This window comes from Herpailurus yagouaroundi, unplaced genomic scaffold, assembly GCF_014898765.1.
Source record: "Herpailurus yagouaroundi ecotype Mexico unplaced genomic scaffold, PumYag 162, whole genome shotgun sequence".
NCBI lineage: Eukaryota > Metazoa > Chordata > Mammalia > Carnivora > Felidae > Herpailurus > Herpailurus yagouaroundi.
Genome location: NW_024412403.1, coordinates 67,226,371 through 67,242,957, shown reverse-complemented (window position 1 = coordinate 67,242,957; position 16,587 = coordinate 67,226,371). Strand labels below are relative to the sequence as shown.

Here is a 16,587-nt window from a genome sequence, read left to right as displayed (position 1 = left end):
AGAACCAGAGACAGGAAGATTACTCTGAGCCAGTTCAGTTTATCTCTAGGGGGACAAAACTACCTTTCTGAAGAGCAACAACTCGTAACAAAACCAAAAGGGAAAAGAAAATGAGGCATCAAGACCAAAACAGCATGAAAAAGGACCCTGAGACACTGATAGAGCTTTATTTGAGCCTCACTACCTTTTCTTTAACAGTTTCAGATCATTTCTCATGACGGATGAAGAAGTTTAAAGTCTCACGGCAATAGGGTTGGGTTTTTGGCTTGCCTTTGCATAGTTTCAATCTCTGTGCTGCTGCCACAGTTATTTTTCCAAAATCCTATTTTATGACTCCTTCAGCACCCCCCCACCACCACTACCACCACTAGCAATGCTAAAGGGGTAAGGAATAGACAGATCTCAACCATCTTTGAATCCCAGACCCTAGAATGGCATGTGAAAGCAAACATGAACATTGATTTTTTCCAAAATTAGCTGGTGTTAATTCATTTTGCTTCATGCACAGCAAGAGGGGAAAGTCAGATGAGTGATTACTGCACCTTATCGATAAGCCAAAATTCAGGTCTGGTCATTCTACCACTGCATTAGAAAACCTTTTCAGCCTCCCTGTGGTTTAGGATCATCTGAGCTCTGAAGCATGGTATCTGATGTTCTCCACCATCTGGCCCTGGACTCCTTTTTCCAGTATTAACTCTTAGCCCCTCTTCCCTTTGCCAGTGCACCCTGGCAATGCTTTCTTGCCTCTTGACAAAATCTCTGTGCACTTTGATGTATTTCTTGTTTTCTATGCTTCAAATGCCTTTTCCTCTCTTTCCTGCCTCCCTCCTTTTTCTTTCTTTCTCCTTTCATTCCTCAGGACCTTCCTCAAATATCACCTCCTCTTCGAAGCCTCCCCTGATCCTCTCAGTAGGCAGGCACTCTCTATACTCCCTTGGATTTCTACTTATAAAGTGAGATTATCCTTGGCACCTTGCTAGGATTAGTTGTTCATGCACCTGTTTTATGACTCCTTCAGCACCCCCCCCACCACTACCACCACTAGTAATGCTAAAGGGGCAAGGAATAGATAGATCTCAACCACCTTTAAATCCCAGACCCTAGAATGGCATGTGAAAGCAAACATGATCATTGATTTCAATTAAATTGAATCTCAATCTTTCCACTGAAAGATTCTAAAGTTCTTTTAAAATCACAATATTGTTTCCCTCGACACTACCACCGTCCAAACTAGTGATGTAAGTGGTGGATTTTAGACCTGAGAATCAAACAGGGGTAAGAAAGCAATGAGGATGGCATCTGGAATCTCTGCGAGGCCCCCAAAGAGAAGCACATTCTACATTTATACCAAAAGCTAGATACTATTTTATTGCTGTTTCAACCTCACTCTGAGCATCTATTCTGCGAAGAACTCCCTGAAGCACATCCCAGCTCTTCACCCTGACCTGAGGTTGAGAGGCAGACACGACTGGTTCTCAGACCCACATGGTAATATTTGCATGAAATGGCGGCTCAGCAGGATGAGAAAGCAGTTCCAAGTCTTCTTCGCTGGTATTAATTCATTTTGCTTCGTGCACAGCAAGAGGGGAAAGTCAGATGAGTGATTACTGCACCTCATCGATAAGCCCAGAACACTTAGCCTGGCCTGTGTGGTTTGATCAGAATTTAGAGCATCAACTTGGAAACCCCTTCCAGTGTGGGGACACATGTGCCACCGTCCAGCCACCTCCTTTCCATCGTGGGCTCAGTGTCTCCTTGTGCTTTCACAGGACCCATCCATCTTCACAGTATTGACCGCCAAGTCTGTCCGCCCTGGGGTGGCTGTCGCTGATTTTGTCATCTTCCCACCTCGATGGGGGGTTGCCGATAAGACCTTCAGGCCTCCTTATTACCACAGTAAGTCTCTCTTTTCCCAAGCCACATTGGAAACCAAAGAGATAGCAAAGCGGTGAACCTTATTACCCATTGGGAATACCACCAAAGAGTTTCCAGACACCATGCTCTGGCTGGCTTTCAGGATCCTGCCTCCTGAGACCCAGTGCTGCTCCTCAGACTTGTAGCGGCTGAAACACCACAGATGGAGATGGCAGTGATGTGTTGACTCTGAGAAGGAAGTAATTAATGCCTACAGCCCAGTTTCCCTGGCCCTGAGAAGAGGCAGAAAGGCTGATAAAGTGTGAAGCAAGACGTTTCTTTACATGTCAGACCCTTCTTTTTAGGGGAGAGAGAATGGTGGGATGTGGTTGGTAACTTTGTTGTTTTTGGAAAGCTCTTGATCTAAGTCTGGTTCGAGAGCCAGGAAATGTGCCTTCTCCAATTATTTTGGTGGGATGAAACAGACTGCCGTTCACACTAGGGAATGGACTCCATTCTGGAAGCAGTTTCTGTGGAGTATTAGTTACCTAGAACAGAACTTACTAAATCTATTATTTTTATTTTATTAATATTATTACTAGCAGCTAACAATTATTAACCATTTTCCGTGGCTATACGTTCCTTATAAGAATTAACCCACTTAATCCTCAAAACAGTTGTAAGAGGGAGGTAATATCATTATTCCCTTTTTTTCAGAAGGTGAAATTGAGGCATAAAGATTAAGTAATTTGGGAAGACTGAGTAACTTGCTCAAGGCCCCACATCTAGTTAAGTGGTCGAGTCAGGGTTTAATTGAATTAAATGTGTGCCAGAGCACACATACACTCGTTACCAGTAACTGATGTGCCTAGCCCAGTGCCCAACATACAATATGCATCTAATAAACATTTACTTAATTAGTAAATGCATCACCAAGAATGAATAAGGTATTTCATGGCTATATTTAATGAAGTTGGCATTTTTAGTTGTGCAATAGCTAGCTGTAAATCCAACCTAAAGGTCAATGTACAATTCCACTTCTTGGAGATTGTATTTCTGTACATAGAGTTCTGAAAAGACTCTGAGGTACATTTCAGCTAGAATATTCTTTTTTTTTTTTCAAGTTTATTTATTTTTGAGAGAGAGAGAGCAAGTGGGGGAGGAACGAACACAGAGAGAGTGAATCCCAAACAGGCTCTGCGCCCTCAGAACAGAGCCCTATATGGAGCTCTAACCCACAAACCATGAGATCATGACCTGAGTCGAAGTCAAGAATCAGGTGCCTGAACGACAGCCATCCAGGCACTCCACAGCTGGAACATTCTTAAAAATAAATCCCTTTCCTTAGTCAACCTCAGGGCTTTCTGTCTATATAAGGTTCCTCCCTATATGTACCAGCTCCCAGGTGCCCCAGCTCAACAAGATATAACAGTGCACTGAATGGGTAATTTAGGCATTTATAAAAGGTGGAGAAGTAGGGCCCTAAGGATGGAAGAAAGCCATTTTATGGTCTAATTCCAGCACCACATTTTTCAGGTGACATCATTATGGTGGAGAAAAGGATACAATCAGTTACCACCACAAAGATACTACTTTGTCAATAGAGTCAAAATAAACTATCATCTTTTCTGAAGAGTATCAAGCCCATCATAGGCCCTAACTGTTCTGGAAATCAATCCCCTAGAAGACCTGCTGTCCAGGAGAACTGTTTTAGCTTAGCCTGTACCTGACATGCTAGCCCTTGATAATTCACTATTTCACAGAGTTCTTGTTTTGAGGCTGCTATGTACCTCTATGTACCTGATATGGTAGTTTTCAAATTTTCATATATGTCAGTGTCACCTGGAAGGCTTGTTAAAACAGATTCTTGGGCCCCACCTTCAGAATTTCTGTTTTAACAAGGTCCACGGTGGGGCCTGAGAATTTGCCTTTGTAACAGGTCCCCATGTGATGCTCATGCTGCTGTTCCAGGAACCACACTTTGAGAATATTAGGGAGATAAAAATCACTTAGAATGACTCTTAAAAAAAATGTATCCCCAGCACCCACTCTTGGAGAGTATAATTAGTTGGTTCTGAGGTAGAACCTCAGAATCTGCATTTTGAATTAGCAAGGCAGCAAGACCTTCTGATGCGGAAGGTCTACAGGCCACATGTTGAGAAACACTGGCCTGTGGCTTACCTCCCTACCCAGAGAGGATAATAGAACTGTCTAACTTAGACAAGTTTGCTGTTGTGCTACAGCTCTCCAGCCACTCCTAGACTTGAGCTTGTAGTTCAGCCTGCCTGAAACAAATGACCTTGTGAAATGCCTCTTATAATTTTTTAAAAGTCTCTCAAGTACATTTGGCCAGGATAGATAACAGAAAGGTATGGTTGCCTGATTTAGTTGGAAAAAATACAGAACCCCAAGTTAGAAATTATTTTTTCCAGATATATTAAAACTATTGCTTTAGCAATATTATCAAAATCTTTGCTACTTTGATGTGACTTTATAGGAGAAGTGAAGAATTATTTCTGTAGAAATATTGCCTCCAGTCATCTTAATGTACTTTAGTCAACTGGATTCAGCATTAATCAGAAAGGCAAGGTCTACCCTCCCCCTGCCCTTTGAAATATAGGAAATGATATAGAAATGTCATCACCAAAGTCATTGCTACCTAAATTCATATTCAGATCAAAGCTGAATTCTGTATTGCTCTCTTCTTAAAATTAAGCCATGAAGGTGACTCTGAGGACACATACTAGATTGAGGAGTGTAACAGCACACTTAAGTCATGAGCAGACCTGCTTTTAAAATATAGACACTTTATGCTTACAGTTGCTTCTTTTCCTCTATTTCTGCTTCATGGAATAATGAGTAGAGCTATGATTCGGGTCTTACCTTTTCTACGTGTGCCTGCAGCAGAATTTTGTTTCCTAGGCAGGATAAAAATGACTGCCTAGTCAATGACAGAAATATTTTGGCACTTGATTATACTTCACATGTAAGGAACTTATCATGCCAATGTCCAGCTTTGCAAGGGTTGCCAATGCCATAGCTCTCTGCTCTGCTCATGATTTTCACTCTCGGCACTGTCACAGAAGGGACTATGAAAGTAACTTTAAAGGGACTATTTCTTACTCAATCACAGAACTTAGCAGAGTGTTCAATTACATCTGTGGGATGGATGGATTGGTAGACAGATGGGGTGGAGAATGGACAGATGGATGGGTAGATGGGTGAATGGATAGAAAGACACTTGCTCAGGTGTTGTATTTCTTTAATTCTTGCTCTAAATATGTTGCTGTTCCAATAAAGAGGTTTATTTCAATAGAAACATGATTGAAATAGTAGGCACATGGTGATTTTTTTTGTCAAATTTTTTGACTCCAGAAAGCACAAAACCAACATACTTATATTAAAGCAAATTTCCATTTAATATGAGAGAACTTTCTAACACCCAGAGCTTTTCAATAATATGGTAGACTGCTTTGTTGAGTAGAAAGCTTCCATTCACAGGAGGCATGCAGACAGACCCAAGAAGTAATGCCAGGAATGACATAGAATATTCTGTACTGAGTAGAAGTAGTGATCCTTTCCAATTTAAAAATTTTAGGATTCTATAAAGAGAATATCAATGGAAATAGAAAGAAAAGAATGAATCTCAGAGGCATTTTGGAAAGTGGAAAATAAGATGGTAGATTCAGCTACAGAAGATAGTATTTGTTAGACTATATAGCATTTATGGACTGTTTTTTACAGATACTAAGATCCTTTCACATGGATTATCATTTGATAATAGACTCCAAGTCCAGCGTTCTTTCCATTATATGACCCTTCCATCAACACACACACACACACACACACACACACACACTCTCTCCATCTCAGTTTTCTGGATTGGGAATCAGAAATATGGTGATACCATGTACTACTGTGGGGCTATTTGGAGGAGGATTAGATAAGATGTGGGAAAAAAGATCATTCTAATATGGGGCTTATAAGCCTAGATGACAGAGTACATTTTTATTATTACTTTCATTTTAATTATTATTAAAATCATCTGGCTATGATTTTCTTTAGATTCAACATCATTTGTTTCAGGCAATGGAACTTAAGACCTCTGACAATCCACATGGCCATCAAGTAGAGTTTTGCCTACCAAGGGTTCCACATTAATGAATGTTTTGTGGGTTCCTCCCGCCTCTGTATTCTTTAGTAATCCTAAAAATGTATCATATTCTCCTATCTTCTTGGCAGTGCACAGAAAAAATGCTTGGGAGGTCTTGGTATTTTACAGGTTTTGCCTTAGATAATTAAAATAATATTATTTCAGGGGTGCCTGGGTGGCTCAGTTGGTTAAGCATCCAACTTCAGCTCAGGTTACGATCCCATGGTCCATAGGTTCAAGCCCTGCATCGGGCTCTGTGCTGACAGCTCAGAACCTGGAGCCTGCTTCAGATTCTGTGTCTCCCTTGCCCATGCTCTGTCTCTCTCCATCTCTCAAAAATGAATAAACATTAAAATAATACTATTTCAACCCTCCTAGGGAACTGCATGAGTGAATTCATGGGACTTATCAAAGGTCACTATGAGGCAAAGCAAGGTGGATTCCTGCCAGGGGGAGGCAGCCTGCACAGCTCAATGACCCCCCACGGGCCTGATGCTGACTGCTTTGAGAAGGCCAGCAAAGCCAAGCTGGCACCCGAGAGGATTGCTGATGGCACCATGGTAAGCAAGTTAAATGCCAGGCTCTGGCAGCCTTGGGGGTCCCCAACCTTGTTGAGAGGAGTAGCTCGCTTTTGTATTTCTCCAACGTCAGAGAGAAGGAGTCAGGAGAGGAGAGTGTGTGTCTCTCTGTGTGTATATGCCCGTGTGTGTATGTACACACCCCTAAATGTATACTAGACTTCTGATGTGGTAGGGTAGAAAGATATTCGGACTTGCGTCAGACCTGGGATCAAATCCTAGCTCTCTGGGGACACCCGAGTGGCTTAGTAGGTTAAATGTCCAAATCTTGATTTTGGCTCAGGTCACAATCTCACAGTTCATGAATTCAAGTCCCACACTGGGCTCTGCACTGATAGTGCAGAGCCTGCTTGGGATTCAGTCTCCCTCTCTCTCTGCCCCTCCCCTGATTGCTCTCTATCTCTCTCTCAAAATAAATAAAAATAAGCTTAAAAAAAATCCTAGCTCTTAGTTCCTACAAACCCTGAATAAGTTACTTAACTTCTCTGTGCTTCATTTCCCCCCATCTGTAGAATGGGTGTGGTATTCATCCCAGCAGGTGGCTGTATTTAACCTTGCGGACTGTCCAGCACTGTTCAAATATAAAGGAATATTATTAATACTATGTAATAGGTCTTCTCTTATCTGTATGCAGCCCAGAGTATATATGCTGTGTCTCAGAATCATCTCCTGCTTTTTGAGGTAATCCTCTAGGGCCACAGTACCCAGGGATGCAGGATGTCACCTTCAGTGGAATTCTCAAGCCAAGGAGGATCAGAAAGCCTTTGCCTCACTATAGTCAGGGCTTGTGAGAAGCAGTTCTCAGCTGTTTTCTCATTTTCTTTTGCTCTCCTTTGGCATGGGATGAAATTGATGGGATTTAAAATCTGTTTTGCGTTCTTCCTGTGTCAAGCTATAAACATTGAGGCTGAACACAATTGCAGTTGACTGCGGTACTTAGTTTTACTTTATTTTTGCATTCTTGGAGGTGGAGTTTATGGACCACAAGGAGTAATTTTATGTTAAGTCATATGCAAATTTGCTTTACATTTTTAAACAAATGCCTTCAATGCTACCTGACTTTAAAATCAATAGCACAGGCCTTCCTGACTCCATGCCCAGCTTGCAAACAGACAGCATTATCTGTCTCTCTGTCCAATGCAGTTTGCATTGAACAGTTCCAGGACCAGAGCTGATAGAGCTGATCTGCAAGGGGAGGGTGCAGAGTCCCATCTGCTTGACCTTGGCTCTCTTTCCCTTTCCAAGGGCCTTTGCAAAATTTCTATGGAACTCTACATCTCTTTGAGATGTGGTTTGACAATCTCAATTAAGATATTGCTTCCAGGGGTGCCTGGGTGGCTCAGTCAGTTGGGCGTCTCTGACTCTTGATTTCAGCTCAGGTCATGATCTCAGGGTTGTGAGATTGAGCCCCATCTTGGGCTATGCACTGAGTGTGGAGCCTGCTTGAGATTCTTTCTCTCTCCCTCTTCCCCTCCCTGATCTCTCAAAAAATAAAAATAAAATAAAAAATAAAAAAATAAGCCAAGGGCTCTTTGAGGTACATGGGCTACCCCACACTTGCCACTCAGTAACCTTTGGTGCCCAACTTGGCTTTGGATGTCAGTGTTATCAGGGAGCACTGTTCTACATCAATGAGGCAAGGACAGAGCTGTTTTTATGAGGAACAAGACTCTGGGAAATGCATAGGGCCTGGAGCACTAGCCAGAAAGAACTCTCCTATGTAAGGGATTAAGGGCAGGGGAGGCCTTGAGTAGCCAGACAGCCCAGACTACCTGGCAGGGGAGGGTCCAGCACTTTACTTAGACCTAACTTTGGGTCTCCATCACCATTTTCCATTATATAATTGGGACCCAGGCCTATCTATACACCTCATCCTTATTCCAGTTTGGAATAAATGAACTTTGTATAATACCATCTTCATAACTCAGCTGGGATGGGGTTTTGTTACTCTGTTCAGACAGCAAGCTTCTTAAGAAGCAGGCAGCAAAGAGGCAACAACAGACAAGAACGACCGTAATAACAACCCTTATACCTGAATAGGGCTTTATAATGTGCACGGTGGTTCCACACAATCTGATACGGTCCTCATATCAAGCCTGTGGTGAGAAGTCAGGCAGGGACAATCATCTCCCTGAAGCTAATGTATATTAGATACCAAACATTAACATGGGTTCTCTGGGTTGTGACCCAACTTTTATCTTCCTTTCGTCCATCTATATTTTTAAAATTTCCAATAATGTGAACACATAAGAATTGTAGGGTTTTATTTTGTTTTTGTTTTATTTTTAAAAGCCACAATGGTAGGAAAATCAGCAATTGGTGAAGCTAGAATGTCTAAGCTGCACAGAGCACTTGCATATTCTTTCTGTTGGGGACAAAAACCTCCTGAACACAGAGGGACATCAACCATTCAGTCTTCTGGGATAGGTTTTTTAAAAGTACTACAGCCAGTCCTACCTCCTCCTTCCTCCTCCTCCTCCTCCTCCTCCACCTCTTCTTCTTCCTCCACCTCTTCCTCCTCACTCTCTCTTTACCTCCTTCTCCTTTTCCCAGGCCATCTCCTGGTCAGAGTCCTTAAGAACAAAACTCAAATCTCAGCTCTGCCACCTCTTGTTACTATCGCTTAAGACAAGCCACTTCCAGCTTTGAGCCAGTTTCCTCCTCTGCAAAAATGGCGGTTATGGCCTCCCCACAGGGACTTAGCCACAGTAAGTGATGGCTCCTAAGAAGATGAATATTCCTAAAACTCTTCCACCTCTGCCCTTGGATCTAGCATATTTAGCTCCATAATGCTGCAAGGACAATGTGATGCTTACATGCCCAATTCCATTGTATAGAATGAAACTTGGAGCTAGGAGAAGGTAAGGGCCTTGCACCAGGTATCACTCGCCTAGAAGTGGTAGGGCTGGAGCCAGAACCCAAGGTGTGAGCCTGTTGTCCTCACCCTGCTAGCACACATGATTCATTATTCAAAGATTCTGCCTACCTACATCTTTTCTCTTGACATCTAATCAAATGTATTTTATTATCCACCTCACTTCTTTTTTGTCCCCTCCCCCATTTCCTACAGGCATTTATGTTTGAGTCTTCTCTAAGTATGGCCGTCACCAAGTGGGGGCTCAAGACCTCTAATTGTTTGGATGAGAATTACTACAAGTGCTGGGAACCTCTCAAGAGCCACTTCACTCCCAATTCCAGGAACCCAGCAGGACCTAACTGAGACTGAAGCAGTGCTATCATAATTGAGAATGGATTTGTGTGGTTTTATTTAGAATATCATGCCTTCTGGCAGTATGGGGGAGGGGGTCGGTTAAAATGAGAACTCACTTTTTCACAGGCAAATAACTCAGACATTTGTAGAAATGTTTTTGGAAAGTTCTATGTCAGCTTAATTCCTCAATAAATACTTGACTGGTATTCTGTAGAAGTAGCAATTGGTCATAATCAGGTCGTGATGAGACATACCTATAGTGGCCAGGACTGGGGGCAGTCCATGAGATTGGCTCAAGATCAAGAGTCTTTTCACATGAGTTTGCCTGGATACCCTTATTCCAGGAGCGCAAATCCAGGGTGTTTACCACAGACCACAAGGAAGGACAGGCCAACATAGGGACCATGAACTGAGGCTGAAGCCAAGGCCAAGGTCCCAGGCATAGGGAAGCACAGGGGGTCAGCAGAGCCCCAAACATCCAGTGTCTTCCTAAAACAGATGGGCAGCCAGAACAACAGGCTAATTATTTTTTTTTTTAATTTTTTTTTTTTAATGTTTTATTTATTTTTGAGACAGAGAGAGACAGAGCATGAACGGGGAGGGTCAGAGAGAGAGGGAGACACAGAATCTGAAACAGGCTCCAGGCTCTGAGCTGTCAGCACAGAGCCCAACATGGGGCTCGAACGCACGGACCGTGAGATCATGACCTGAGCTGAAGTCAGACGCTCAACCGACTGAGCCACCCAGGCGCCCCCAGCAGGCTAATTATGATAGTCATGTAGCAGCCAGTATAGTTGGTTGTGGACAAGAAGCCCAGCCACCAAGAGTGAGCATCATTCAGTGAGGAGACCAGCAGTCCTGTTTTTTCCACTGAAAACCCCGTATCTCGTGAAACCCTCAGGCCCGGTCAAACCAGAGTGGTTAGCCCCCCTACTATTCATTCATTGATCATACCACTTGAGAGCCATTCAATGAGTCCTTGCTACGTGTCATCTACAGAGTGAGTCCCTGGGGGTGAGTGATTGAGAAGGAAGAAGTCATCTCTCCCCTTAGCGAGCTCACAGTCTGGGGACACCAGAACCAAAGAAGATCAAGGTCCCAGCACAGAACCACAGCAAAAATGAGGCAGTGAGGTATACAAACACTATGCCCAACAGCTCCCTTCCTGTGGCCGGCATCCCTCCCAAGGACTGGGCTGTCCAAGGCTCTGGGGTGAGCTGATTAGGTTCTCTTGGAGAGAGAAAACAGGCAAATCAGAACAGAAAAGAATGGCAAGTGTATTTTTCACCACTCTAGTTCTATAGTTTTAGCACATTCTCTCCTCTGTGTTGCCCAAGTATCAATTTTGATATGCTGCTACTAAGTTTTTGTTTAACAACAGGTAGTGAGAGTCAGCTATGTACCAGGGCCCAGGAACCAGGGCTGCCAAATAAAACAAAAGATGCCCAGGTAAATTTGAATTTCAGATAAACCCTGAATAATTTTTAGTACAAGAGTGGACATGGAAACCTGTCTTTTTTTTAAGTTTATTTATTTATTGAGAGAGAGAGAAAGGGAGAGAATGAGCCTGGGAAGGGCAGAGAGAGACAAAGAGAGAGAATCTCAAGGAGGCTCCAGGCTGTCAGTGCGGAGCCCAATGCAGGGCTCAATCCCACAAATCATAAGATCACGACTTGAGCTGAAATCAAGAGTTGGATGCTTAACTGACTGAGCCACCCAGGTGCCCCAGAAACCTGTATTTTTATTTGATAAATCTGGCAACTCTATGAGGGATATGGTGGTCCAAGAGATACATATGGTTCTCGCCCTGACAGAGGTTACATTCTAAGAGGGAGACTGATGAAATAAACAAACAAAATAATTATAAATTGTGAAACATGCCAAAACAAAACTAACAGGAACTGAGATAGGAATGGCAGATGGGGAGGGGAGATCATTCTTTAAAAGAGATCTTCAGTGAAGAAATGACAGCCAAACCTAAAAGATAGGAAGAAGCAAATCATTGGAAGGGTAGGGTTGGGCTGGGGTGTGGTAGAGGGGAGGAGCATTCCGAAATAAAAGCCTGGTGGGTTCAAGGAACTAAAAGAAAAGTAGTGTGGGGAGCCCAGGAGCAGACCATTGCAATAGTCCAGGCAAAAGACAGCACTGTCCTGGACTAATGAGGTGTCAGCAGAGACAGAAGTGGATAAATTCCTGAGTGCTTTGGAGTAGACCTGAAAGACGGTGCTAGGGATCTGTATGCAAGGGGTGAGGGAAGGAGGAGTTGAGGACAGGGCCAAGATGATGGGTAGGCTTCTGGCAGTGATATCTCATGGTCTCAAACAGTAAGGTGGGTATCTTTGAGGGTGACAGAGGTCAGTGTGCCTTCCTGATGTTCCTTGTCTTTATATTAGACATTTTTATTAAAAATTAAACATTGTTAATTAGCAAAGCAGTTAATAGCTTTAAATAAATTTTTGAAACTGACCACTATGGCAGAAGTTGCTAGTGGCCCACCTATATCCCACCTGCAAGAACCATCCAGTGCTGACCAGCCGCTTCTAGTTGCCTGCACCACATTGGCAACTCTGCCCGAGGACCAAACCAAAACCCAAAAAAACTGCTGGAATTGTGTGGCCCTAAGCACAGCCATCAACCAGTGACAAATGGGAATTCATGGATAAACACGCCAGCTCTCTTGGCCCACACCTCTGAGGCTTGTGCTCAGCCCTGGCCCTTGCAACTTCCAGAAGAATTAAGCTCCACTGCCCATGGTGGCAAAGCCCAATAATGTACTTCTTATTAGCTTCCCTCCCCTCCTTTCCCCACTGTCCTGTGGTGCTTCCTGAGCTCTTCTCTCAGATGACCCAAACTAAGACAACCACTCAAATAGTTTATTCCCAAACTCCAGTCTTTCCAGAACGAGCTCTTCTAACTCTGCTTTTAACCATGAACCCAGACTCTCATCTATTTCTGTTCACTCCATCACCAGTTTGGTGGCCAAGCCTCTCTAGAGCTGAAGAAACGTTCAGCATTTACATCCATCCAGTCCGAGCCCTTGTGCTTTATCTCCTCCACTTTATCTTGCTGGCAGCAACTCCTCAGCAAGAGACAATATTTCCCCCAGGCCAGGCTGTTCATGCTAATTAAAAAAAGATTTAGTTTCCTTCTGTTGTGCTTCAGATCAGCTAGAAAGATCTGTATCCTTTCCTTAACTCCCTATTCTCAAAAACACCTTCCTCTACCACACTCCTGAAGAAATATACCATCTCTTTACTGAGAAATAAAAATTCTTTAAAAAAAAAAAAAAAAAGCACCCTGATTAGTTCTCCTCAAATCGCAGGAAGGTTTTCTGACGGATCCCCTTGGCATTATTATATATTTTCCTGTCTGAGAGGGTAAAATAGAAGCCAACCTTTCCTTTTTTTTTTTTTTTTTTTTCTTTTGGAGAAACTTCTCTCACAGAAGTCTCCACAGTAGCTTGGACAACAGCAATGGCTCGAGACCAGTGATTCTCAGTAGGGTTTTGTCTCCTCCAAGACATCTGACAAAGTCTAGAGACATTTTTGATTGTCACAACTAAGGAAAGTGCTACTGGCATCTAGCAGATAAAGGTTAGGGACATTGCTAAACATTCTGTAGTGCACATGACAGGCTCCCAGAACAAAGAATTAGCCAGGGCTGAATGTCAATGGTGCCAAGGTAGAGAAATCATGCTGTAGCCACAGTGTTCCTCAACTTCAGCTGTATACTGGATCTCCTGGCAGCTTCCAAAACTCCAAGTGCCTGGTGTATACTGCAGATCAACTAAGTTGGGAATAGTGAGGATAGAGCGCCAATGAATTTTGTTAAGTTATTTTTTAAGTTTTTTATTTTCATTCCGATAAAGTTAACATACAGTGTTATATTAGTTTCAGGTATATGACAAAGTGATTCAACAATTCTATACATTACTCAGTGCTCATCATGATAAATGTGCTCTTACTCCCCCCACCCCATCACCTATTTCACCTCCTTCCCCCTGGTAACCATCAGTTTGTTCTCTATAGTTAATAGTCTATTTTTGAATTTGTCTTTTTAATTTTTTTATTTGTTCATTTGTTTGGTTTCTTAAATTCCACATAGGAGTGAAATCTTATGGGATTTGCCTTTCTCTGACTGACTTACTTCACTTAGCATTATACTCTCTAGCTCCCTCCATGTCATTGCAAATGGGAAGACTTCATTCCTTTTTATGGCTGAATAATATTTCATTTTGTATATACACTACATCTTCTTTATCCATTCATCTATCATTGGACACTAGGACTGCTTCTATATCTTGGCTATTGTAAATAATGCTGCAATAAACATAGGGGTGCATATATCCTTTCAAATTAGTGTTTTCTTATTTTTTAGGTAAATACCTAGTAGTGCAATTACTGGATCGTAGGGTAGTTCTATTTCTAACTTTCTGAGGAGGCTACATATTGTTTTCCACACTGGTTGTACCAGTTTACATTCTCACCAACAGTGTACCAGGGTTCCTTTTTCTCTACAGCCTCACCAACACTTGTTTCTTGTGTTGTTGATTTTAGCCATTCTGACAGGTGTGAGGTGATATCTCATATTTGTATTTCCCTGATGATAAGTGATGTTGAGCATCTTTTCATGTATCTATTGGCTATCTGGATATCTTATTTGGAGAGATGACTGTTCATGTCTTCTGTCCATTTCTTAATTGGATTATTTGTTTTTTGGGTGTTGACCTGTATCGGTTCTTTATATATTTTGGATACTAACCTTTTATCAGATAAGACATTTGCAAATATCTTCTCCCATTCCATAGGTCGTCTTTTTTTTTTTTAAGTGATTTTTTTGTTGTTGTTGTTTATTTCTTTTTGAGAGACAGAGTGAGAGGAGAATCCCCAGCAGGCTCTGTGCTGTCAGCACAGATCCTGACATGGGGTTCGATCCCACAAACCATGAGAAAATGACCTGAGCCAAAATCAAGAGTCAGCTGAGCCACCCAAACACCCCTCCGTAGGTTGTCTTAATTTTGTTGGTTGTTTCCTTTGCTGTGCAGAAGATTTTTTATTTTGATGTAGTCCCAATAGTTCATTTTTGCTTTTGTTTCCCTTGCCTCAGGAGACATTTCTAGAAAAATGGTGCTATAGCTGATGTCAAAGAAATTACCGCCTGTGCTCTCTTCTAGGATTTTTATGGTTTCAGGTCTCACATTTAGGTCCTTAATCCATTTTGAGTTTATATTTGTGCATGGTATAAGAAAGTGGTCCAGTTTCATTCTTTGGCATGTCCAATTTGTTGACAATGTCCAGCACCATTTGTTGAAGGGACTGTCTTTTTCCCATTGTATATTCTTACCCCAAATGAGAATTTTTTTTTAAACTCCTCAAGCAATTCCAATGCACAGGCAAGGCTAAGGACCACTGTTTTGGAAACTACCTTAAGATTAGTATCTAAAACACCTTCTGGGGGCGCTTGGGTGGCTTGGTCGGTTAAGCGTCCGACTTCGGCTCAGGTCATGATCTCACGGTCCGTGAGTTCGAGCCGCACGTCGGGCTCTGTGCTGACCGCTCAGAGCCTGCAGCTTGTTTCAGATTCTGTGTCTCCCTCTCTCTCTGCCCCTCCCCTGTTCATGCTCTGTCTCTCTCTGTCTCAAAAATAAATAAACGTTAAAAAAAAATTAAAAAAAAATAAAATACCTTCTGTTTCCAACCTTAGATCCTGGTCTGAATCAGGGCTTCCTAGATTGAAAGGAAGAGAAGAATTAAGGTGAAAAATATCCCTAAATCTCCCAGTAAACAGAATAAGTCTTTGTGTCTGCTGATGTTTGTGCCACCTGCTGCCTGTCAGGCTTCCTGTGGAACCATACCTTGGGCCACTCGACTGACCAACCCTTAAACTTAGACTGCCATACCCCCACACCATCCCTTGTCATCGTCCCTGTTGCCTAACAGCAGTTAGAGGCCCTATTCCAGGGGGAGGAATGAGTAGGGAAAGGGTTACATTAGAAAAGGAGATAAGGGAACTTCAGGGAGGCAGGATGCAGCTACAAGTGCACGACTGAAGAAGAGGCAGTGGCAGTGGAGTTTGGGGAATAAAGAGGATAAGATAAACGTGTTCCACTCCTGACTGGGCTAGGTGCCATGTGTGGATTCTCACAGACTTTCTGATAAGGTCCCAATAAAAAGCCAGGGACAGAAATCCCCAGCGGCAACCCAGTTGGGAGCCCTCTCACTCTTGAGAGCTTTACACTTTCTCTCAATAAATTCTATTACTTTGCTCAAAAAAAAGGCGGGGGGAGGACATGGGCTATGTTGGAGGTATTACCCAGGAAGGAAAGGAGCCTTCAAATGCAGTGGTGTGCAAATTGGTGCAGCCGCTCTGGAAAGCAGTGTGGAGGTTCCTCAGAAAATTAAAAATAGACCTACCCTATGACCCAGCAATAGCACTGCTAGGAATTTATCCAAGGGACACAGGAGTACTGATGCATAGGGGCACTTGTACCCCAATGTTCATAGCAGCACTCTCAACAATAGCCAAATTATGGAAAGAGCCTAAATGTCCATCAACTGATGAATGGATAAAGAAATTGTGGTTTATATACACAATGGAATACTACGTGGCAATGAGAAAAAATGAAATATGGCCTTTTGTAGCAACGTGGATGGAACTAGAGAGTGTGATGCTAAGTGAAATAAGCCATACAGAGAAAGACAGATACCATATGGTTTCACTCTTATGTGGATCCTGAGAAACTTAACAGGAATCCATGGGGGAGGGGAAGGAAAAAAAAAAAAAAAAAAAAG

At 42.6% G+C, this 16,587-nt stretch overlaps 1 protein-coding gene across 1 annotated transcript in view; it reads left to right on the top strand.

Annotated features, from left to right (window-relative positions):
* The window catches only part of HGD (homogentisate 1,2-dioxygenase), a 48,677-nt gene extending 38,675 nt beyond the window's left edge, over window positions 1–10,002 (top strand). The window contains exons 12-14 of the mRNA XM_040484615.1: window positions 1,770–1,896; window positions 6,386–6,567; window positions 9,656–10,002. Of these exons, the coding sequence (XP_040340549.1) occupies window positions 1,770–1,896; window positions 6,386–6,567; window positions 9,656–9,805 (459 nt within the window). The 3' untranslated portion in view covers window positions 9,806–10,002. The remainder of the gene's footprint in view (window positions 1–1,769; window positions 1,897–6,385; window positions 6,568–9,655) is intronic.
* The last annotated feature ends 6,585 nt before the right edge of the window (window positions 10,003–16,587 follow it).